The sequence below is a fragment of the Apteryx mantelli genome, chromosome 13 (genome assembly GCF_036417845.1).
Source record: "Apteryx mantelli isolate bAptMan1 chromosome 13, bAptMan1.hap1, whole genome shotgun sequence".
In the NCBI taxonomy this organism is placed as follows: domain Eukaryota; kingdom Metazoa; phylum Chordata; class Aves; order Apterygiformes; family Apterygidae; genus Apteryx; species Apteryx mantelli.
The window spans coordinates 13,258,886-13,281,469 of record NC_089990.1 but is presented as its reverse complement, the minus strand read 5'-3'; the positions used below and the strand labels follow the sequence as shown (position 1 = coordinate 13,281,469).

General features: G+C 47.9%; 1 protein-coding gene across 1 annotated transcript in view; it reads left to right on the top strand.

Annotated features, from left to right (window-relative positions):
* The window catches only part of LOC106498552 (gamma-aminobutyric acid type A receptor subunit epsilon), a 41,249-nt gene extending 19,457 nt beyond the window's left edge, over positions 1 to 21,792 (top strand). The window contains exons 4-9 of the mRNA XM_067303890.1: positions 8,679 to 8,899; positions 9,507 to 9,589; positions 11,128 to 11,265; positions 12,425 to 12,577; positions 15,070 to 15,272; positions 17,776 to 21,792. Of these exons, the coding sequence (XP_067159991.1) occupies positions 8,679 to 8,899; positions 9,507 to 9,589; positions 11,128 to 11,265; positions 12,425 to 12,577; positions 15,070 to 15,272; positions 17,776 to 18,069 (1,092 nt within the window). The 3' untranslated portion in view covers positions 18,070 to 21,792. The remainder of the gene's footprint in view (positions 1 to 8,678; positions 8,900 to 9,506; positions 9,590 to 11,127; positions 11,266 to 12,424; positions 12,578 to 15,069; positions 15,273 to 17,775) is intronic.
* Positions 21,793 to 22,584: the final 792 nt, after the last annotated feature.

The following is a 22,584-nucleotide window of genomic DNA, read 5'->3' as shown; positions in this document are numbered from 1 at the left end:
TGACTTTGCCTCCATCTGGAGCAGAGGTAGGCTCTGCTGGGGTCTGACAAACCCAGCGGTGCTGCCAAACTGAAGGTCCCTTCTGTATCAGGTGCCAGATTGGAGAGGGGGAGAAATGCCCAGCTAGTGAGCCCTAAGCCCAGTAGGGTGCTTGCTCTACTGCTTTGAAACCATATAGCCACATGCTGAAGGACCCAGACACTCAGGGCATTTATGGGCATTTGGAGGAATATCCTGCCATCCTTCCCTTCACCTGAGGGCCATTTCCCTGTAATCTCAGTGCCACCAAAGTGGGATACTGCTTTCCTTCCTGTCTCTGCTTCCTAGAAGAAGGTGGTGAGTCTGAGCAGGAGCCTGCAATCAGCATTAGGGGAACCCAGCAGCCCCCAGACAGCAAATTCTTACAGAGCTCAGAGGGGAGGCAGAGATTTGGAGCAAGCAGCAGGTCAGAGCTGGAGGAACAGATCATGTTCCCAGGCAGTGCTATCCTCGGAGATGTCTCCTTGGGGACAAACTGACTATCCCTGATCCGCCCTTCTCCGAGAGCATTTAGGACTGGACACCTCGAGGGACCCATGGGGCCCTCCCATCTACCCTCGCCTTCTACAGGTGAGCTGCAGCAGTTGCTCCCTCAGTCCTGTGTGGTCTCAGACTGCCCACCCTGGTGTTTCATTTTAATCCCAGTGGGTGCATAGGAATGTGAGGTGTAATTAAAAGAATATCAGCTTCTCATCTTACCCTGGGGAGGTAACCGCATGCAGTGAGGCTGTTCGGTACCTCTTCCAGCCCTTTCAAAGGAGATTTCTTTTTGTCTTGTCAAACACCCCTCAGCTTAAAGGGCAAAGAAACAAGAACACTTGCCCGAAGTGCTAAGTATTCTCTTCCAGTTATCTGATGTGCCTCGGTCCTCACCTCTTCTCTCCCCCTACCCCCTTTGCCTTCCTTCACAGAGTTGCTTCAAGCCCAGCACCTTGGGGAGCTTTTAAGCATTCAGCAGTAAGGCTTGACATGCAAACAAGACTTCTGACACATGTGGCTTGGCTTTGCAAGCAGCCCAGGCAGTTCCTAGAGATCACGGTAACTGAGCTGCATCCTTGCTTGCATTGGAAGGTGCTTACACATGACTTTCCACCCATTGCATGTCCTGTCCTAGGGGTGGTGAAAAAACAGACTAAAAGACAGCAGCTCCTTCCCTGTGCTGCTCTGCATAATACTTTGCTGAAGTATTTAGTGTCTTCCCCCTTAATTATGCTGCCCCATCTGCATATAGCGCCCTGTGTCCATTCTTCTGCCTTTTCAATAATAACCTCGTCAGGGAGAGTGCAGACAGACTGTATTTCTATAAACCAGAGTCTGGCTGATGTCATGTCTCGATTCAAGGACTTTCCTTGATCCTTTGGGTAATAACTGTTAATCAGATGCTAAAACACACACGTCTAGGTCACATGCCCCTGGGGCTCACAGTGACAGACTCCGTGTGCCAGGCTACATTCCCATGAAAAGAGGAACAGACACCACGGAAATTGTGAGCTGTCTTGGGGTTTCACATGAGGCAATAACATCACTGAAGAATAGGAAGTGGTGCTACAAAGGAACAGCTCAAAAGGAAGGATTTGGAGGAGAGAAATAGTCTGGGGTTGTTGGATGGCATGGGCATAAAAGTCAGCTTTTCCTGGTTAGCAGGGAGCCAGTGTTGGAGAAAAAGCAGCTGACATTCGAACATGCTCAAAGCACTCTGTAACTTCAAAGCAGTTAATCTTCCCAGTACCTGGATGGTCTGTAGCTGGGGTCCTGGAGGATGCCAGAACTCCAGCTACCCATTTCTGAGTTTGTACCTCTGCGGTTCATTCTTACCTTCGCTGCCAGTTCTGTGTGAAGGAAGCTTCAATGGGACAGGGACTTGCACTGGGGAATGGCTGTCCCTGGAAGTGTATGTCTCTCTGTATCCAGCTGTGACTGGGGAAGATGTCCCTGGTTGCACATGTATGAGAGCAGGCATGAGCAGAGGTGTGGGGGAACATGCAGGTAGAGATCTCAGAAGCCACCACTTAGTTTTTAAAGCCCCCTGTCCAGTTCCCACTTACAGAGACTTTGAGGGTGAGCAAGCCATGACTGGGGGTTTGCAGTTGACAGAGTAGCATGTACAGCATGTCCTGTTTGAAGGCTCCTGGCAAGAGCGATGATTTTTAACAGGGAATTTTGTATTATAAAAAGAACGCTGTTTCTACTGAGATTCCCTGAGCAGAGGCGAAAGGCATTCAGACAAGGACAGTGCTGTCAGTGTTGCTGCAGAAGTGAAACAGATGGGAAGTTCAGTGTGTCACCTTGAAAACACAGATCATCACAGCTCTGCTCCTTTTGTCCTCCCAAGCTCCCCTCGTCACTCCAGCATCACAAGCAGAAAGCTCCCTGGGGTCCAATTTGGGGAGAAGAGGACCTCAGGAGCATAATGGAAACTTATATTCTCTTTCTTTTGCTCTTTGTGTTGGGGAGATAAAACTCACTCTCCATTCACTCTGCGTTTTGTACAGTTTTGTTAACCAGAAGGCTCATTCCTTCCGTCCCAGCGCACCCCAGCTGAGATCGGGGCTCGGCACTGTCCAACCGTGCAGTAAGAAATAGCACCTGGCCCAGAACAGGGAATGGGGGCAGGCATCCATGAGCAAGGCGTCTCACATTACCAGTGGGTCAGTGGCAGAACAGAGAGAAGCCTAACACTGCCCACCACTCATTAAAGTAGTTGGTGTCGGGCAATAGCTTACACAGTTAGTAGACATCCTCCCTGCTTGCTGCCTTTTAAGAGAGCTTGCACATGTCATACCAGAAGCATGTTCCTGCCCACAAACTGTGGGGACAGTAAGTTGTAAATCAGGTTTGAAGATTATTTTAAAACAAGGTTATTTTATTTACTTATCAGAGTGCAGAGAGTGTCTCTAGACATTTTGCTGTTACTGAGCATCTGCCTTGGGCCACGGAGCCAGCTCCTTGGAGCTGCCCGGGCCCAGGATTTGTCAGATCTGTTTGCAGGCTTGGAAGAAAGTGTGTGATGTCTGCTGAGGGGAAGCCCTCTCCTGCGCAGGGTGCAGGGGCAGTAAATTGCTTAGCGCGGTGCTGCCGGAAGGGGGAATGCTTGGGCTGAACCCTGTTTTGCAGAAAAAGGGGGAGACTGGAGGAGAGGCTTCCTGACTTGTCGTGAGCTGCACAGGGACACCCAGCCAGGCCTTGAAAGAAATACACTGCTCCTGAGGCTTCTCTGATGACCCCACCACCACTGATTTTCGTGAATTGCACCACCCTGAAGGGTTTGCCCATAATACTTGTTTTATTCAGCTCTGTGGTTAAGCAATAGCATGGACCCATCAGATTCACATCATCCCACCTAAAATGCTAGCCACCCTTCCCAGGAAAGCAGCCTGTTTAATTGTACCACTGTGAGGGACCTCGCTTGGAGGTGCAAAGGGAAGGGGGCTCCATGAATAAAGAAAAATATCGAAACAATAAAACCTAGAATGAGCCTGGCAGAGGTATTAATCTCTCGTCCCAGCTGTTATTTAGGATTTTTTCCATGAGAAGTTGAAAAACACATCCTGAGATCCTTAATTTTTAACCTAATTTAGGAAGACCTCTTGATCTTGCAGCCTTGCTTCTCTCTCTGCGGCATTTGTCAGAAAGCTGAGCTCTTAAAGAAAATTGAGAAAAGATATTGTTGATGAATAGAGAGGGACCATGGAGTGCTGATTCCTCAGCGCCCCATTAAACTCGCTCTTGAGGAGAGTCAGCTGAATTGCACACATGAACTTGCTTGGAGCCATTTACAAATTACACATCACAAGGATCTAGCACTGCGGAGCTGCATGCATTTGGTGTACAAGGTAACCTGAAAACACACGCTATTGGTTTCAGGTTGTGTCATGCTGACCCAGCAAGTTTAAGCCATTAGTCTGCAATTGGGTGGCCCTAACCCATATCAACTCTGAACGCAGGCTGGAGCTTAACCCGGAGTAGAGTTCCTGGGGCCAAACACAACTGGAAATACTGGCTGATTCCCCACATGTGCGTGCATGACCGCACACACGCACAGCAGTGAGAGAGAAGGCACAGGAAGGAGCTAAACAAGGCTAGGCTGGAAGTCCTTGCTGTCTCAGGGCATCAGCGTAGGATCTGGAGTCTAGACTTAAGGTCCGTGTTTGGGATGGGAAGCAGTCGGGTGCTCCAGGGCCGTGAAGGTTAGGGTAGAGCAGTTGGGGCTGGGATGATGCCAGGAGCAGGGGTTGGGGTGGCACTGCTTGGTGTCCCACAATGACAACAGTGGCCAGCTCCCACTTGTCCTGTGCTGGGGGCAGGCTGATTTCTGAATCCTTTTTTATTTTTCTTTTGTAATGAAAATTTGGGGGTTTTCCTTTGAAACAAATTTTCCCAACAAAATTCCAGAGCTTTTCATTTAAACAATTTTTTTTTAAAAAATGGAAGGGTTTGGAAGTGGATTAAAATGTTTTTTGCTGGGTTTTCTTATTTTTTCTTCCAAGATGAAATATTCCTGTCAACTCCACATCCCTGTATTTCCCCAAACGCTCTTTTACGAGACAGATTGTGTTTCATTAATTGTTTTGAAATTCTACCATTTTCTGGAAACAAGTTTCCACCAGTGTCTATGCTGTTGATATGAGAAAAACGAGGACTGATCAGTGACGTGGAGCAGTGCCAGATGATCAGGGTGACCAAGGACCATTGGGGACACGCTGAAAGGCTGAGTTGGATCTGAGCCCAAACAGTTAGCAACAGAGATGCTGCAGGGCATGCCTTAGCTTCGGATAAATACACATAGGAGTATGTAGGGTAGGCAGTCTTCAGCATTTGCCTTACTGGTAGTTTGCTTTGTTATTTTATGACTGAAGTTTGGTGTAATATTGTTTGCATGTCAACATGTGCATGCTACTCCAAATGTGATCCAAATGGCACAGCTAACTCTTGGAGCGACACCTCTTATTTCTTTAGCTCCTTCTGTTGAGAAAGCTAAAAAGCCCATGCTTTTAGAGACAAGTTAACAGCCTCCATGTGCTGCGCAGCAGATGGTGCAGTAATGTTGGAGGTGTATTTTGTAATAACCTTTTTCCACATGGGGATATTGAGGTATAGAGAAGCCTCTTCCTGTTGCTAGAGAATGAATCAGTGGCAGAGAGAAACTAGGGGTGCAGGAATTCAAGAAAAAGTGCTTCCATAAGTCTTACAGCCTGAAGTCTTCCTGCAAAACTTTAGATATTCCGCCTAGGTCAGCCTAGACTCTTTTTAAGGCCAGTAAGAGTGTAAGGCATCTCCAGAAGATGACTTGCACTACTTCATGTTGGCATGCCTACCCCTCCTCATCCTGCCCACGGTCAGGTGCCTCCTAGTTTAATCAGCTCAGTCAGATGCCTACAGCTAAGTTGGATGAATCTGTGATATTCTGATCAATGTTCAGAGAAAGGTCTGAGCACTGGCCAGCAGCTGTTTGATGCAGAGTTGCAGTCGTGCAAGGTACTTCAATGCAAATGGTATTTCAGCTCCAGATGGGAACAGGTGCTCAAGTCTCCAGGAACAATGAAAAACTGGGATGTGTCCAAGTTTGGACCCAAAGCCTGGGTTCAGGTGAAAAGTCCACAGCAAAAAGGGTTTTCTCCTTGGTGCTAGTGTGGATGTGGCTGTGCCTGAGGTCCCTGGGATAGGAGCAGGTTGTTGCCTAGCAGTCCAGCCTGGAGGAATGGATCTCACCGAAATGCTGAGGGAATAAGATTTGCAGTGTGAGATTTCTGAGGAAGGATCTGTGGAAAGAAAAAAACATTGCTCTAGACTACTTTTGTTGCCCTTGGGAGAAGGAGGAATTTTAAAAGTGCAGTATCAAATGGGTCAGAGGACTGGCCATCCAGAGAAGGCAGTGAATTGTGAATAGTAATAGCCAGAGAGAATTATTGGAGAAATGATTGAAGGCCAGAGCATTTCTGTATAAATCTTGCTTCAGATAATTCTGAATGAAAATACATTTGTAAATACCAACATTTCCCAATGGGTTTCCCATCTAGAGGGAAAGGACTCAGCTCAGCTAATAAGTTCTTCTCCATGAATAGCTGTGCTTATAATAGCCACTGAAATTAGATCAAACCACAGGACAGGGACAATAGCCACTCAGACTTTCAGAAAAGCTCAGTGGCTTGTGTGCTGCAGTCTTTCCAAAGGTTGGCTATGAATGGCACAAGAGGAGCTCTTTAATGCTGGTCCCTTCTGAAACTTTGGCCTTGACAGCTAGTGCTAACCTGGGATATCTGACCCTGAACCCTCTAGAAACTTTAGCACTGGTTATCCAAGACCTGAATGCTGAAATTTACAGCAGGGCATCTGACCTGGGCTGCCAGGCCAGAAGTGAGATCTCACAGGTTATCCCAATTAAGAGGTGAAACTGATGATGACATCTAACATGGATTTATCACTGCATTTTCGCTTGCTTCCTTCTATGCCAGAGGTGCTGCTGGGGAGGAGCAATGTAGGCTCACAGCAGCTCAAATTGGGTTTTGCAAAGGGTTTTTTTTGGGGGGGGGGGAGGGAAGGAGGGGTCAAAGTCTGTGTTATTCTGGCTTTGACACCTGCAAGGAAAAGAAAATGGCCTCAAGCAGAAGGAAGTCACCCTTCCACCACCATTCTTTTCTTGGGTTCCCACTACCCTGTCTTGTTCCTGCTGTGCCAGCACTTCTTTGCCTGCCTGTGGGCTCTGTCTTGCTGCTTCACAACCTGAGTCATGCATCCACTGCCCGCACACCCCATCTCCAAGCAGCACCCAGTGCAATCCAGAGCGTTTGGATGCTGGAGTGAGCTTTCCCAGCTTCCTCTTTCTGGGCAGCAGACACGCTGTGCACCTGGCTTTGACGGCTGCTGTTATCCTAGCTCTCTGCCTTCAAAAGGGAGATTAGTGCCTCCTCATGGCTGTTTTAAATGAACTGTGGAGGTGATGCCCTCACTTTGAACATGCTTTAGCCTGAAGTGTAGCATCTGTCCCCAGTTGGTGCTATGTTAGGACCTCATCCCTGTCACTTTGGCTCATTCCTGTGTGTGACCAGGGTGGAGGGAGTCAGCTCAGAGAGTGAATCGACTGCCTGTCAGCAAACGCCCTTTTCTCATGATCTCATTCCTATGCAAGGGATGTTTTCAGTACCAATCTCTTTCATCACCAGTTGGCTGACAGTGGAATGAGGGCAAGGAAAATGAAGAAGGGAGTCGCGCACTGCCCCACTCTGCCTCCCCCAGGCAGGACACACTGTCCAAGGGAGTGCTCTAAGAGTGCCACATCTATTTTAACGGCATGGTTTGAGGAAGTCAGCTCTGAACCAGCAGCGAGGGCAGCAGAGGGAGGACACGCTGCAGTCATAAAAATTCCACCGACATAATTCAATAGACGGAGGAGGGAGCAGGAGGGAGAGATGGCAAAGTTGGACACTGTTCATCTCTATCCATAGGAGAGAAAGGGAAGCAGTGCCTCCATTGTCTTGGGGGTTTAACAGGAGTGAAAGGGAGCAGAAGTCATGGAAGAGCTGTCAGGAGCAGGTGACAGCCTTTGGTATGAGCTGGTGGAATTGAATTTGGGGGTCTGGGTTCAGACAGCCACTGAGTGCTGGGCGTGCTCCTGCATGGCATTAATTAGCACGTCTGCAGGCAGGCTGAGAAAAAGGGTAAGGAACAAATTGGCTCACTGTAGCAGCAAGAAGCAGAACAGTGGGCTAATGATGTGGACCAATGCCAGCCCAGTCCAGCTGGGAGCAGCCTCCCAGAAGTGCTAGTTATGGGTGAGCTAAGACACCCCGTCTCTCACCAAAATCAAAGGTCTTTGTTATGGTGCAGACTCTGTTTTCTGACTATAAAAGGCTCAAGCAAAGTTTGAACTGGCTGCACCAAGAAGAGTTGAGCCCATAGCAGGCCTTGCCCTGGTTTGTTTCCTTTTCTAATCTTCAGCAAGGGTTATCTGCTCAGAAATCTTTAATGCCCCAGTTTTCCATATAAATACTAGGAATAACACTGTGCCCTGGGCTATTCAGTCCATTTATGGTCTAAGCCTTGCATGAAAAGGACAGATTCTCACCAGGTTTATGCACAACACTACTACTGCTATTTGTAAAAATTAGATGTATGGATCACTGCTGGATTGTATCCTAACATGTAATAGAAAGAGTTGTCTGCTTGCTTTCCCTGGTAAGCTGGCAAGCAGCCTTCCTTGCCTGTATTTGAAAGGTGTAGCTGAACTATTAGGAAAGTGAGGGAGGAATTTAGGATTGGATTCAGCCAGTGGCCATGCTGAACGTTCATGCCTGTGCCCAGAGGTGTGCTCAGCTTGATCTGTCTGGCAAGAGGAAGCCCAAGTCCTTGTTCGTACCATCTTGGCTTTCTGGGTAAGGGTCAGGCCAAACAGGCTACAGCTCAGTCCACCAGCCAACACACAGTGCTCGGCTCTTCTTATATGCGCTGTGGATGTTCTGACCCTGAGCTAGAGATGATCCACAGTCTAGGAAAGGTGACTGTGGTCACCAACAGCTGCTCCCAATCTTAAGAAGCAAATGTTCTGGCTGTAACTTCAAACCAGTAGCCTCAAAGCCAGGAGACAGGGTTCTGCCTTGCCTGAATCCCTCTCAGAAAGACATGTTCTTTCTTATCTTTGACAGGAATACACCATCGATATCTTCTTTGCTCAGACATGGTATGACCGGCGTCTTCGTTTCAACAGCACCCTCAAGGCCCTCACACTGAACACCAACATGGTGAGCCGCATCTGGATCCCAGATACCTTTTTCAGGAACTCCAAGCGGGCTGACTCCCACTGGATAACCACTCCTAATCAACTCCTCCGCATCTGGAATGATGGCAAAGTTCTCTATACGCTCAGGTATGTTCAGCAGGCACTGTAGCTGGCTGCTAAAAAGAGGGAACGAGGAGCAGATCAAGGCAGAGGAGGTTTCCAGATGCCCTGAGACAGAGTAGTGGAGATGTAGGTGTCTCACAGTGCTGATGTTGCCACACATCTGCCACTTGTTGCAAAACAGGCTTCCCCTTCCTGAGATGAAGGCTCCTGAAAAATCAAAGCATTTTTCCAAATTGTACCCAGAAAAAAGTCAGAAGTATAAATGGTTTCCCAGACCAAAATCCTTTAAATATTTGTGTTGGCCAGTCCAGCTATTTCATTTTGATAAACATTTGGCTTTTGTCCCCATAAATTCCCATTCCCATAAATGAATATGACAAGCTCACTAAACAAAAAGTTCTTTTGAATGCGAAAATTAGATCTTTTTCCTCACTTTGAAAATATCCAAGTGTACGTTTTGTTTTGCTGCTGTTTTGAAATGTTTTTGCAAACAGACTGAGCTTCAGCAAATTAGTCTCTCTCTTTCAAGGAAGGGAAAATCCCTCTGTTAGTTACACTGTGGTGTTGGAATCAAACTACTTTCACCAGCAGAAAATCTGAGGCTCCCACTCTCTCTTTCTCTCTTTCCCAGACTGACTATTGAGGCTGAATGTCTGCTCCAGCTGCAGAATTTCCCAATGGACACTCACTCCTGCCCTCTGGTTTTTTCCAGTTGTGAGTATCCATATCTTAAAAATAGTTTTAGAAGGCAAGTAGTGAAACCTCAGCGCAGTAAAATGCTCCCCTAGGGACACCATCCTCCCTTTTAGCTGCATTTTCACCTAATCTCTGTGACCCTCTTCTTGGGCCAATATCCACCATGCCCTGGAGCATCCTCCTACTCCTGGACTCGGAAGGAATTCAAGGCAAGATTCACAGCATCTGAGTTCCTCCTTAATTTGGATGGCCAGTTGCAGGTGATTATTTCACTGACTTTCTGTCACCCTGACTTACTAACCCAAATGCATCCTTTCAGCTGGCACCAGTCCTGCTTAGCATCTTCCCCCGTCTCCTGCTCTCTGAGGGGCTGGTTTGGCTTTCCAGACCGGGAAAGGTCTCAGCCTCAGAGGCAGGCCTACTTTCTGTACCCAAGGCCATCATGAAGGGGAGATACTCACATCTCCAATCTTCATCCCCGTTTATCTGTTCTCATCAGCACAGAGGGCTGCTGATGCTGGCACATCTCCACTGGTAACTTAGCAGGGATCCTGTCTGCACCAAGAGATTCCCAGCCCCATGCGTTGGCTGGAAAACTGATTTAGTCATCTTCATGCTGGTTCAGCCTCTCCTGCTTTCCCTGCCACTGAAGAGATGCAGCTCACGTGGCTCGGAGGTGCTTTGGAGGAAGGTAGCATGCTGAGGAGATAATGTCCGCTAGTCTCCAGCCATCCCTCATTCTTTGCTAATTAACAGTACATGCCATACATGCTCAATAATTAGAAGCACAGTTTTAGTTAGCTGTCAAACTCTCACTCCTTCCCTCCCCTGAGGAGCTCTCTGGTAGGTGTCGAGGTCCCTGCTTCACACTAGGCTTGTATCTTTGCCAAGAAAGCAGAGCCAAGAGAAGCCACACTCCCTTCTGCAGGAACCAGGTCTCCTCCATGGGGAATGCACCCCTTCTTCTCCATTGATCAGCTCCCAGGGTGAGGGGGACAGAGATCTGCAGGGCAGCCATGACCATGCTAACCTCCACACCAGTGGCTTTGCATTCCTGGAGTACCCACTCCTAGGAAGGGAAGGTAGCCATGAGGAGAGGCAAAGGCCCCTCACTGCCCCGCTGTCAGCACTCCACTCCTCACAGCGGGTTGGTCCTATACCCAGCAAAAAATGCCTAGAAAAGAAGTATCCTGAAAAGAAGGGCAGAGGAGAGCTGAAACCCATAAGGACTTCAGGCTGGGGGAATCCTGTTATACAAACCCAAGTCTCCTTCCTACTATCCCTGTGGTTAGAAAGGCTCTATTTCTGGCATTGCTTTTCCCATCCCTTGGGCTCAAAAGCTGCCCGCAAAGGGAGATTAGGTCCCTACTCCTATTGCATGGGGAGGATGCCTAAGGGAATCTAACCAAAGGGCATCAAAAATACCTACCTGAAGGCTTCAGATGTGTTTATAAAGCATCTACAGTAAGATGCCAAAGCTGTTGCAATCAGGGCAGGGGATGGGATACAGGCACATCATGTACTCTCTCCCCTGATGTTCCTGCCTCTTTTCCCAGATGGCTACCCGCGTGAGGAGATTGTCTATCGCTGGAGGCGCTATTCCATTGAGGTCTCTGACCAGCGCACCTGGAGGCTTTACCAATTTGACTTCACAGGGCTGAGGAACACCTCAGAAGTCCTCAGGACTGGGGCAGGTGAGGCAAAAGTAGCCAGCTCATGAAAATGCCAGCATGTCGGATACCTTATCGGAGACAAAGGAGTTATCAGGCAGCTCCATGATGGTGGGGAAGGGAGGCCGCAACATTACAGAGCCAAGGGGAGTCAGACCTGATGTGAAGAACCTAAGACTGAGAAAAAGGGCCTATGCTAGAGGGAGCAGAGGTGTCGGAGATGAAGGATGAGGGAAAGCAGAGTACGGGGCAGGTCAGAACTGCTGACATCTGTGGACTGTGGAGGGACAGTGCTGTTGCGAATTAAGCTGTCCCTAATCAAAGGGTTCAGGAGGGAGAGGAGAAGGAGCTCCCCTCTTGCTGCAACAGTGGCTGGCTGATGTTTGTCATTCTTATTTCAGTAATTGCTTACAAGTTCCATCTTAACCCTAGAGCTGTTGGGTTGCTTTTGTTCAGCACTCACTATGAGCCTCTGAAAAGAAGAACCTCAGCTGTAAGTTGTCAAATGAGCAATGAGGATGTGCAGCACCACATGGCCTTTTTCAGGGATAGAACCAGAGACAGGAAAAGTTATTGAAGGACACCTTTGTCGCAGCTCAGGTAGTTAGTTGGCAAGCCAGTCAGTGGGCCATGTAGCCTGTTACAGCTAAATAGCTTTCTATAGAACAAGAACCCCTACAGCAATCATCTGAAGATAAATATTCTCTTGAGATATCTTGAGTTCTTCTTCCCTGAAACTTTTCCAGACGCGTGCTTTTCAATGTGCCCAGGCACACAGCCAGGCTGACATAAACACAGACTGAAGGTTACACAGCCAGCCAAGCAGCCAGCCAGCTAGCCAGTTAGACGACCACAAAGCCAGCCCACAAACTAGCCACAAATCCAGCAAGTCAAGCAACCACAAAGTCAACGATCCAGCAGGGTAGTCACAAAGCCAGCCAGCTACAAAAACAGCAAGCCAGCCACAGTGCCAGCCAGTCACAAAGGCTATTCAGTTAGCCACACAGCTGTCCACAAAGCTAACCAGCTGGGCAATCACAAAGCCAGCCACAAAACCAGTCAGCCAGGCACTTCAAACAAGAAAACCTCAACAGAAACACTCCAGTTCTCAAACTTCACTGATTCCTGTGTTTTCTAGGAAGCCACATATTATTATTCCAATGTCTCTGTTGCTCTTTCCTAGGGGAGTACATGGTGATGACAGTTTCTTTTGACCTGAGTAGACGTATGGGTTATTTTGCCATTCAAACCTATATTCCCTGCATCCTGACCGTTGTTCTCTCCTGGGTTTCCTTCTGGATCAAGAGAGATTCTACACCAGCCCGGACATCTCTGGGTAAGAGACAGGTTGTTGCATGTCTGGTGCTTGTTGAACTCTGCAAGAGTAGCAGGCTGTCAATGTTAAAGAATGAAAGCTCCTAAAGCAGTTTACCATTTTTTGATGTTACTCGGCTTTCTGGAAGATATTGCACTCCTCCATCTTCCTGTTTGTGACACTCTCCTCAAGCTCAGCTGAATCCCTGGCTGGGCTTACCTGGATCACTGGACTATTTCAGGCTGGCACAAGATTCATGTATCTTGATCTGAGACCCCTGTGACAGCCTCTTCCAGGCTGACCATGTGGTATTCTCACACTCTGAAGGGGAGAGGGAAGGGGCATGCCATGGCTTTGCAATACTGTCCAAAGGTCTCCTGCCACAGGTATGTATTCTGCATTTCCTCATGACTTCTCAAGGGCTCAGGGTAGGTCCAGCAACATGAAGGTTGTTGGGTCAATGATCAAAGTTGCTCAGCTGTAACACAGAGTCCCAAGCACTGGCAGAAGACGGAAGGCTGGTAGGTACAGGTTTTCTTTGTCACTCACACCACAGCAGGAATCCAGGATGTGGCAACAGCCCTGCTTACTGCTGAGTAATTTGGAGTGGCTCTTCAAAGCAGGATAAAGCTCATGTTGATCAGATCTTGCTCTTATAGGAGCTAGAGAGTTCTTCACCAATTTTAACACACTTTGGCTGTATCTATTCTTCAGCAAGCTCTGCTTCCCAGCACTGCCTCAGCCCTCCTTAATTGGAGGTAGTGTTGCCAGCCCTGCCTGCAGGCCTCTGCCAGGAGGGAGGGGAGAGGCGAGGGGCTGTCAGCATCAGGCAGGGCTAATCCAAGCTCCTCTGTTCTAACCATCTCTCCTCATCTTGCTCTCAAAATCAGTTTCTTTGGTGCCCCCAGAGAAAGCAGGAGGAGGAATTGAGTGTCATTTCCGATGGAGGTAAGGGTATGCCATAGTTCATGACTGGAAAAGGAATAAACAGCAAAGGGCAAAATGTTCTACACAGCTGACACCACTGTGGTGGCTGCCTCAAAAAACACATGCAGGTTCCCCCAGGAGAGGGGCTGTCTCTGTGGGAAGGGACCCCAGCATATCAAGAATAGTGTATTCTCTTGACAGCCTCTATTGTACTTCATACAAATGATCCCCAGTACATTTGAAGCCCATCAGGCTACATTAGGGAGATATAAACCCCGCCAATTCCATCAGCATTTCAAATATATAGGAAGTCACATCACAGCTGCTAATGCAAATACAGTAGGAAAACATGAAAATCTCTCTCTGTGCTCCCACCCAGGGCCATTGGGATAAGCACAAGAGAGGGTGACATGCAGGCATATTTAGATTAGTGCTAGAGAAAGAGGAGCAGGAAGAGTTCCTGCTCATTCTCCACATCCTAAAAGCAGTGGATGAGATCATGATACCAACCCTTGGAGCTGACCTTTGTTGGCTCCTGATACTTAATCTCTGGAAACAGGTCTATGAGCATTATTGCTGTTTCAAAAGCTATTCCAAGTCCCATTCAAGTCAAAAGAAATTCCTTACAATTTCTGCGCATTCAATGAGCTTTGCATTGGGCCAAATTCATCCTGGGAGCAAATGCTCAGAGACAAAGGGAGGACACAAACTGGGCCCTTTGCATTCTGGGCCATGGTTCACATCAGCCAGAAATAGCAGTGCTATGATGTCTGCAATATTGTCACACTTGTTGCTGGCTCAGCTGGACATCACTCACTGAATTCTAACTCATCCATTGACTGTCCAAAGTCATCTGTCCACTGTTATAGCCCATGTTAGCATGTCCTTCCACTGGATTCTCCTCTTGTCATCCAAGCAGCTGTCCCTCGTGTGCAGCCTTAAACAGGGGCTGAGTTCCCCATTCCTTCACCAGCCCACATTGATGGCCTGTATGACCTGATTTCAAACAGATCTTATTCCATGAAGCATGTCAAAGGGCACTGCAGGACCAGAGTCTGGCTGAGTAGAGCAAAAAAAGGGAGCAGACAAAAGCCATTTCTCTCCCATAGGTACTTTTTGAGCCATTAAAAACATCTCAACATCAGCCCTGGGAACAACAAAGTAATTCCCTGATGTGTTGCACCAGGAAATAATTTTTTTTGCTTCAAATCGCTCACAGACAGCCATGCACCCAGATACAGAAAGGCAACAGGATTCAGGAACAGACCATTTTAGCTCTAAGGCTGCAGCTCATGGACCCATCTGGGAGCCCACATGTTTCATTTTGCTGTACCAGCGAGAAGCTGTGGGGCAGCTGTGCTGCCCTTTGTGGAGTTCACCTGCTCCCCAGAGTACTGCACAGATCCTTTTCCTACATTCTGCTCCCTCATACCTTCCTTTCAGTGGAGGGGGACACTCCCCCCCACCCCCGGACTGTCCAGGCAGGCCCTTTGGAGAGGAAAAATGTGGATGTTTTGGCAACCCAGAGCATGGAGAAGATAGAAGTGCTACTCTTCATTACCTGAACCAGCTCTTTTCCCTCTTAGGTATCACCACTGTGCTAACAATGACCACCCTGAGCACCATCTCCCGCAAGCACCTTCCCCGTGTTTCCTATATCACAGCCATGGACCTCTTTGTCTCTGTGTGCTTCATCTTCGTCTTCGCAGCTCTCATGGAGTATGCCACGCTCAACTACCTGGTGGGAAACAAGAAACCACTGGAGCACAACAGCAGGAAAACCAGGCTGGTAGGTCTAAGGGGCCAGAAAAGGTGGATGCTGTTAGAATCCCAAGCCATTTAGGAATACCCCTCCTGCACCTACACTGGAAACTGCTGAAGTTGTTTAGTTGTTTAACACACCAATCCTGTGTACCTGAGGCCATCACACCCTGCTTTGTGCTGGGTCAGAGCACCTGAAAGGTGAGACACAACCGGAAAAAGCCACTGAGGCTGCCCTACAACAAGGGCGTCCCTGTCAGAGCCAGGCACTCTGCCTCTTTTCACAGTCACTGGAGAGCTGGTCAGTACAGTTTAGGGATGCAAACATCTGCTTTAAGATGAGTCAATCCACATTAGGCTCTCCAACCCGTACTGATTTGATCTACATGGACTATGGAGGCATCTTAGATAGCAGAGATCCAGAAACCTAGTGTCTTTTGTGGTCCGTCCATAAGAAGACCTGCTGAGTGTGGGGTTAGTAAACCCAAAGTGGCATTTATGCCATTGAGATCTGTTCAAGCTCATGGCAGGTACTCCTGACACATCAGCTGAAACAGGGCTCTGAATTGGGTCCAGACTGAAAACTAAAAAGCCAGATCTCTTCCTGGTCAGCCTCATTTCCCAGCATGGGTGGAGAGAGCTCTTCCATAAAACTGATGATATGCCTCATCTCCTGGAGCAAGAGGTTATGAGTCACAGCCTTGTCCCAGCTTTCCTCCTGCAACTGACAGCAACCAGAGTACATGTCTGGGCTGCATGCTGTGTCTCCAGGGACAGCTGAGCTCAAAGGAATGAGGGAAGAGGCTAGCATAGCTGAAACCAAACAGTCCCAGTTTGCTGCACTGAATATTAGTAGCAGAGATGGGGAATCAGACCATTTAGATCTTCCTGTCTAAAGCTGTGCTATAGGATGCCAGGGAGGTAACTTGTCATGCAGGGAGCTGCCAGTCCCTGCAATATGCCAAGGTGGTGATTTAAAACAAGATGCAGAGATGGGGAATGATCAGTCATCCCTCTCCATTGAGTTGTGCCCATGCTATGAACTGCCTAATTGCTAGTTGCATGAGTTTTTGTGTCTAGAACACTTTTTCTTGCCTTTTTTTTCCCTATAAGGGCAAAAAGGGGCAAGAAGGAGGACCCAGGAAACTACAGGCCAGTCAGCCTCACCTCCATCCCTGGAAAGGTGATGGAGCAGCTCATCCTGGAGGCCATCTCCAAGCATGTGGAGGACAAGAAGGTGATCAGGAGTAGTCAGCATGGCTTCACCAAGGGGAAATCATGCTTAACCAATCTGATAGCCTTCTATGATGGAATGACTGGCTGGGTAGATGAGGGGGAGAGCAGTGGATGTTGTCTACCTTGACTTCAGCAAGGCTTTTGACACTGTCTCCCATAATATCCACATAGGCAAGCTCAGCAAGTGTGGGTTAGATGAGTGGACAGTGAGGTGGATTGAGAACTGGCTGAATGGCAGAGTTCAGAGGGTTGTGATCAGCGGCGCAGAGTCTAGTTGGAGGCCTGTAGATAGCGGTGTCCCCCAGGGGTCAGTACTGGGTCCAGTCTTGTTCAACTTCTTCATCAATGACCTGGATGAAGGGACAGAGTGCACCCTCAGCAAGTTTGCCAGCGATACAAAACTGGGAGGAGCGGCCGATACACCAGAGGGCTGTGCTGCCATTCAGAGAGACCTGGACAGGCTGGAGAGCTGGGCGGAGAGGAACCTCATGAAGTTCAACAAAGGGAAGTGCAGGGTCCTGCACCTAGGGAGAAATAACCCCCAGCACCAGTACAGGTTGGGGGTTGACCTGCTGGAAAGCAGCTCTGCTGAGAAGGACCTGGGAGCGCTGGTGGACATGAAGTTAAGCATGAGCCAGCGATGTGCCCTTGTGGCCAAGAAGGCCAATGGTATCCTGGGGTGCATCAGGAAGAGTGTTGCCAGCAGGTCAAGGGAGGTGATTCTCCCCCTCTACTCAGCCCTGCTGAGGCCACATCTGGAGTACTGCGTCCAGTTCTGGGCTCCCCAGTACAAGAGGGATGTGGCACTGCTGGAGCAAGTCCAGCAAAGGGCTACAAAGATGATTAGGGGACTGGAGCATCTCTCTTATGAGGAAAGACTGAGAGAGCTGGGCCTGTTTAGCCTAGAGAAGAGAAGGCTGAGAGGAGATCCTATCAATGTGTACAAGTATCTGAAGGGAGGGTGTCGAGAGGATGGGACCAGACTCTTTTCAGTGGTGCCCAGTGACAGGACGTGAGGCAACGGGCACAAACTGAAACACAGACAATTCCATCTGAACATGAGGAAAAACTTCTTCACTGTGAGGGTGACAGAGCACTGGAACAGGTTGCCCAGAGAGGTTGTGGAGTCTCCTTCTCTGGAGATATTCAAAACCCGCCCGGACGCGATCCTGTGCAACATGCTCTAGGTGACCCTGCTTGAGCAGGGGGGTTGGACTAGATGATCTCCAGAGGTCCCTTCCAACCCCAACCATTCTGTGATTCTGTGATAAGTCATTTCTCCCTCCTTGTTACAGCCATCTGCTGGTGTCCAGGTGATGCCATCCTTCACCACCATCAACATCAACAATATCATGCACTGGCCCCCAGAGGTAGAGGAGGATGAGGATGAAGACCCTGGCTCCCCATGCCTGGAAGGGAAGGAATGTGAGAGATTCTTCTGCTGCATTGAGGACTGTCAGACAGGGATGTGGCGGGAGGGGAGGGTCCGCATTCACATCTCCCGCCTGGACTCTTACTCCCGCGTGTTCTTTCCCACCGCCTTCCTACTCTTCAACATTGTCTACTGGATAGCCTATCTGTATCTCTAGCTGTTCTTTGTCCTCAACTGGAATGGACTGGAGGCCAGCAAAATGGGCTCTTCAAGGAGCATAGCAAACAGCGTCTCTTCCTGTTGTAGTCGATCATTAGTCTGAGCAATCCAATTTGGTGATTCCTTTTTCCTGCTCTCATCTCTTCTGAGAAAAAACAGACAACTTTTTTTTTTAGCTCCCAAACCTGTCTTTTTAGAGAATCTTCCCTTCCCAAACAACCCTTTCTCCAACACCACCAGCATTTGACTCCTTGTAAGATGGCCCAGAAAAGTCAGTTAGGGATTTTGTCAAGAACAAACACCTGAATGTGCTTCAATTTTCCATCCAGTCCCGCTCCAAAATTCCATGGGAAGTGATGGCAAATTGAGTTTTCTGCATAATTTTTAAGTCTGCAGAGGAAATAAAGTAGATTTTACAACTTCTGCACCACCTCCACCAATATAGACTTTGTGGGAGTGCTAGAGACACGGAAAGGTTAGAAGGAGAGAGGGGCCAAAGAGGATGGCAGTACAGCCTTCCTTCTGCCGGGAGCTGGGATTGGCCAAAATGCTTTGAACCTGCCCAGAAAGCTGGTTGTGGCACAGACAGGAGTATCCTGTAGGATATCTGGGGAGCATTCCTCATGGATTGCACTGCTTGTTGCATGACATGGCACCCAAGGCATCCACCCAGTGAGGCTTTGCTGATCCTCATCAGATGATGAAAAGCATTTCATGAGTCTAAATGGCCTGCTGTCTTACCAGGACAGGATCTCTAAGGGCCCGTGGTGGCATCCTGCCATGTGGTCAGGACTTTGACCAGAGTATGCAGCTTAACTTTGGGCGTAGCCAAAATGGGGAGAAAGCCCTTATGCTACAAAGACCAGAAGGTGTCTCGTATGCCTGTTGTGAGGTAGATGTCTTCAGCCTGTCTCAGGTGATCCAGTGCTCTCCTTCACATGGATAAGTGTTGAAATCCTCAGATCTGTGGACAATAGTAGGTGCTAACCTGAGAAATGGGTACTAGGGAAAGGAATACTAGCAGCTACCCCTGCACCTACCAGTGGTGGGGAAGAGTTGCTGCAGTTCAGATGTTTTTCCTTACTTTCTTCTTTTTAATATTTAAATTAAAAAAACAGACTTCACTAAAACTGTATGCCTCCTCCCACTTGCCACCAATCTATGCCCCTTTTCTTCCCAGAATCAGGAAGGGGAACAAGCCATGCATGGCATTCCCCATCTGCCCTCCTTGGTAGCTCTCAGGAAGCTCAGACAGAGACGGTTCCTAGTGTTCTTGCTCTCCTGCCAGGTCTCTGTCAGCTGTGACAGGAACCATCAACACCTAAAGAAAAGGACTGGAGAAAAGTGAAATACAGTCTGAACTGGGAAGAAACTGCATAATGTAGAAGGGGAAGCTCAGGCCCAAGGTTCTTAAGGTGTAAATCAGCTGCTTCCCCAATTACACTAACTGCTGATTTGGCCCACAGCATAAGTAATCATGAAAAGCAGTGTACTATGAATATTTACTTACTGCCTAAATTAAAAACAAAAAATCTTTTTCTAAACAGAGTGTTTTAGAAACAATTGTTACTTAAAAGGCTTGTCACGAGAAGAAAGCTGGCATGGCTGCAGAGAAAAAGTTAGGAATGGCTGGCTCACAGGACAGCTGACAGGGCCAGGCTGTTTTATATATTCTTAGACAGCAATTTGATCTGGTTTAAAGATGGATTTTGACACTTAAATCTGATCTGAGTAATGAAGTGTCATGTTTAATTCATTCATAAATACAGCCTTACCTTGGTTCCAGAGGAAGAGCTAGAGCACCTAATTAAGTACACAATAGTACAACACTCAGCTAAGTACAACCTAATGGGGTCAGACCAGCATAGCTCTGGAAGGGAAAATTGTGCCTGTCTAACCTGTTACAGTTCTTCTTTTAAAATACCAAGTAAGAGATAAAGGTTACTCAGAAGCATAATTTGCTTAGCTACTCCGACAGCTTTTGAAAGGATGGAAAGAAATTATGGCGGGTGGTTCTAACTGAGGAAATTGATTTAGTAAAAGAATTATTAAGGAGGTTCTAATTAGAGGAAATTAATTGAGGAGAGGGGGGGGAAAAGAATTGTTAAGGAGGCTCTAATTAGAGGAAATTAATGTTTTAGAGAGAGACAGAGAGACAGAGAGGGAGAAGTCTAAGAAAAGAATCAAAACAACTTCCAGACAAGGAGAGCTGCTGGGTGACGGTGCTGACACCCAGCCAAGCGGGCTGATGTTCTGCTTCTGATAGCAAAGCACTATTAGATGTAGCAATAGAAAAACCTCCTATGACTCAACTGTATGCTGACAGGGAGCTGGATTAGACAGGGATCTGTGATCTCTGTAGGGACCCAAAAGGAAAGAGCATCCTAGATTAAAACTGGCTCACATGACAGACTCTGAGTGAAGCGTGTCTTCACATGTCAGAAGGCAGCTGCTACTGTGTGCGTAGGAGGGGGCACCCTGGTGGCAAACCAGGGCCCATGCCAAGCATGTTCATAAACAGTACGGTGGTATAAAAGGTGTGCACTCTATGTAGGCTGTGGTGAACACAAGCAGCAAAATCTGGAGGGGAGCTTTTGAGAAAGGGCTGATAGATGGAAAAAATTAATGTATGTGTGCAAAAAAGAGTCTAAACCTCTCCAATTCACTGAGACCTCAGAGAGCTTGGGAGCTTTGATGGACACAGCTGATTATCATGGACGTCAAAGTAAAGACATAAGCACTGTGAGCAGCAGTATGTTGAATTTAGACCTTTTAAAGAGTGATCCAGGGCAGGAGCAAGGTATACAGGAGACCTAAAAGAATGACAGGGACTCGGGCAAAGTAGACTTGGAAGATTATAAGATTTCACCAAAAAAGATAAAACTAACATACACCTGGGTAATTTAACCGATGATGGAAGATTTGAGATTGACTTGACAGAAGAAAATAGTCTAGCGTGGGTTGGAGCACACGGGAGCTGATTACTAAAGCTGGGGGAGGGGAGGGGGAGGGATCTTTTTGGCTTGGGAAATCTGTGCCCATCATAAACAGCTCAATAAATAAAGGCATGCACAAATTCAGTCATGTTTTTAACTTTCTACAGTATCTCAGAAAAGAAAAGCATAAAAGAAAAATCCACCATTTTTTGGAATTACTTTGCAAAGCTCAATTTTCCTGAAAAGAAATTTCCCTGCTACGGGCAGGGATCCCAGGGCACAGAGACATTCAGCAGACGTGTGCTGTTCTTCCAAGCAAGGCAGTGGGAGCCCAACCCCCACGGCTCCTGCTCAGGGTGGCGTAAACCACCCACCTTTCCCTGCATGCTGTGGTTTCTGCCGTCACCCTCAGCATGGGTTATGGCATTGCAGCGGCTTCAGACCGGGACAGCTGCTGCCTTTTCACCGGTGCCTGACTAGCTTGCTCCGGGGAACACAGCCCTAAAACATCTGTCTAATGACTGGACTGGGAAACAATATCAGTGTTTATGTTTTATGGCTTTTGTTTAGAAGACAAAAGGAAGTCACAAAAAGGTTGATTTCTCTTCTCATCCTATTCCTAACCTTCCCCTCCAAATGATGCCATATAAACGACCATTTTTAGACTGTAAGCTCATCAGGGCAGGGACACTCTTACTGTGTGTTTGTACTGGGCCTAGCACACTAAGGCTTGATCCTTAGCTGAGACTTCTGGATGCTACTTACTATAGATAATAAACAACAGTATGGACTGCCTGGCTCCAAGAATACTGTCTATCCACTCCACGTGAGCAGGCTAAAAATTGTCCCCCACTTTCCTCCCATTGTGATTATTGAAGATGGGCGGTATTTTTATTTCCCCAGAGAAAAAGTTATGATCAGAAAATATAATTTTCTCAGCATATTAATATTTCCCAAAGGGAAAAATGTTGGTTTGATATTTTTGGAGGGGGGGAGATTTTTCTTTTTTTTTTCTGTAAAAAAGAAAGACAAAAGTTGTCTCAAATTGAAAGCCCTCAAAGCAGTCTCTGCCATTTCAAATCAGTGTTTCAAAAGCAAGCGAAACCTGCGCCTGGTCCCCTCTCTCTCTGTTTGCTCATTTCCTTTGCAATGAAGATGCAGCAGTTACAAATGGGGGGGGGGGTGGTAATTTGGGCCTTTTTGCTCTCCCTTAGAATGACAGTGAGTTTTGGGACAATCAGGCTGTCCAAAAGGAAAATCCCAGCTCTTGAAAAGAGCTTCATCAGTGGTTTGCAAGCCTCCTGCTCCCAGACCGGGATGAGGAGCTGCTGCAAACAGCATCCACGCTGCTGCAAACCCAGCCCCAGGCCCATGCTCGCTTAGAGACCGCGCTCGTTAGTCGTGCCGGACGCACTGGGGAAATTAATTGGCTGCCCACATTTTGCACCCCCATCGCCCAGCAGCCCCTGCCCTCCCCGCACCGCCTGCCCCCCGCCACGCCGCCGGCTGCTCCCCGAAGCTCCCCAATGCCCATCGAAGCAGCCGAGTTATGAGGAAGCAGGAAAGGGTGCGCTGAG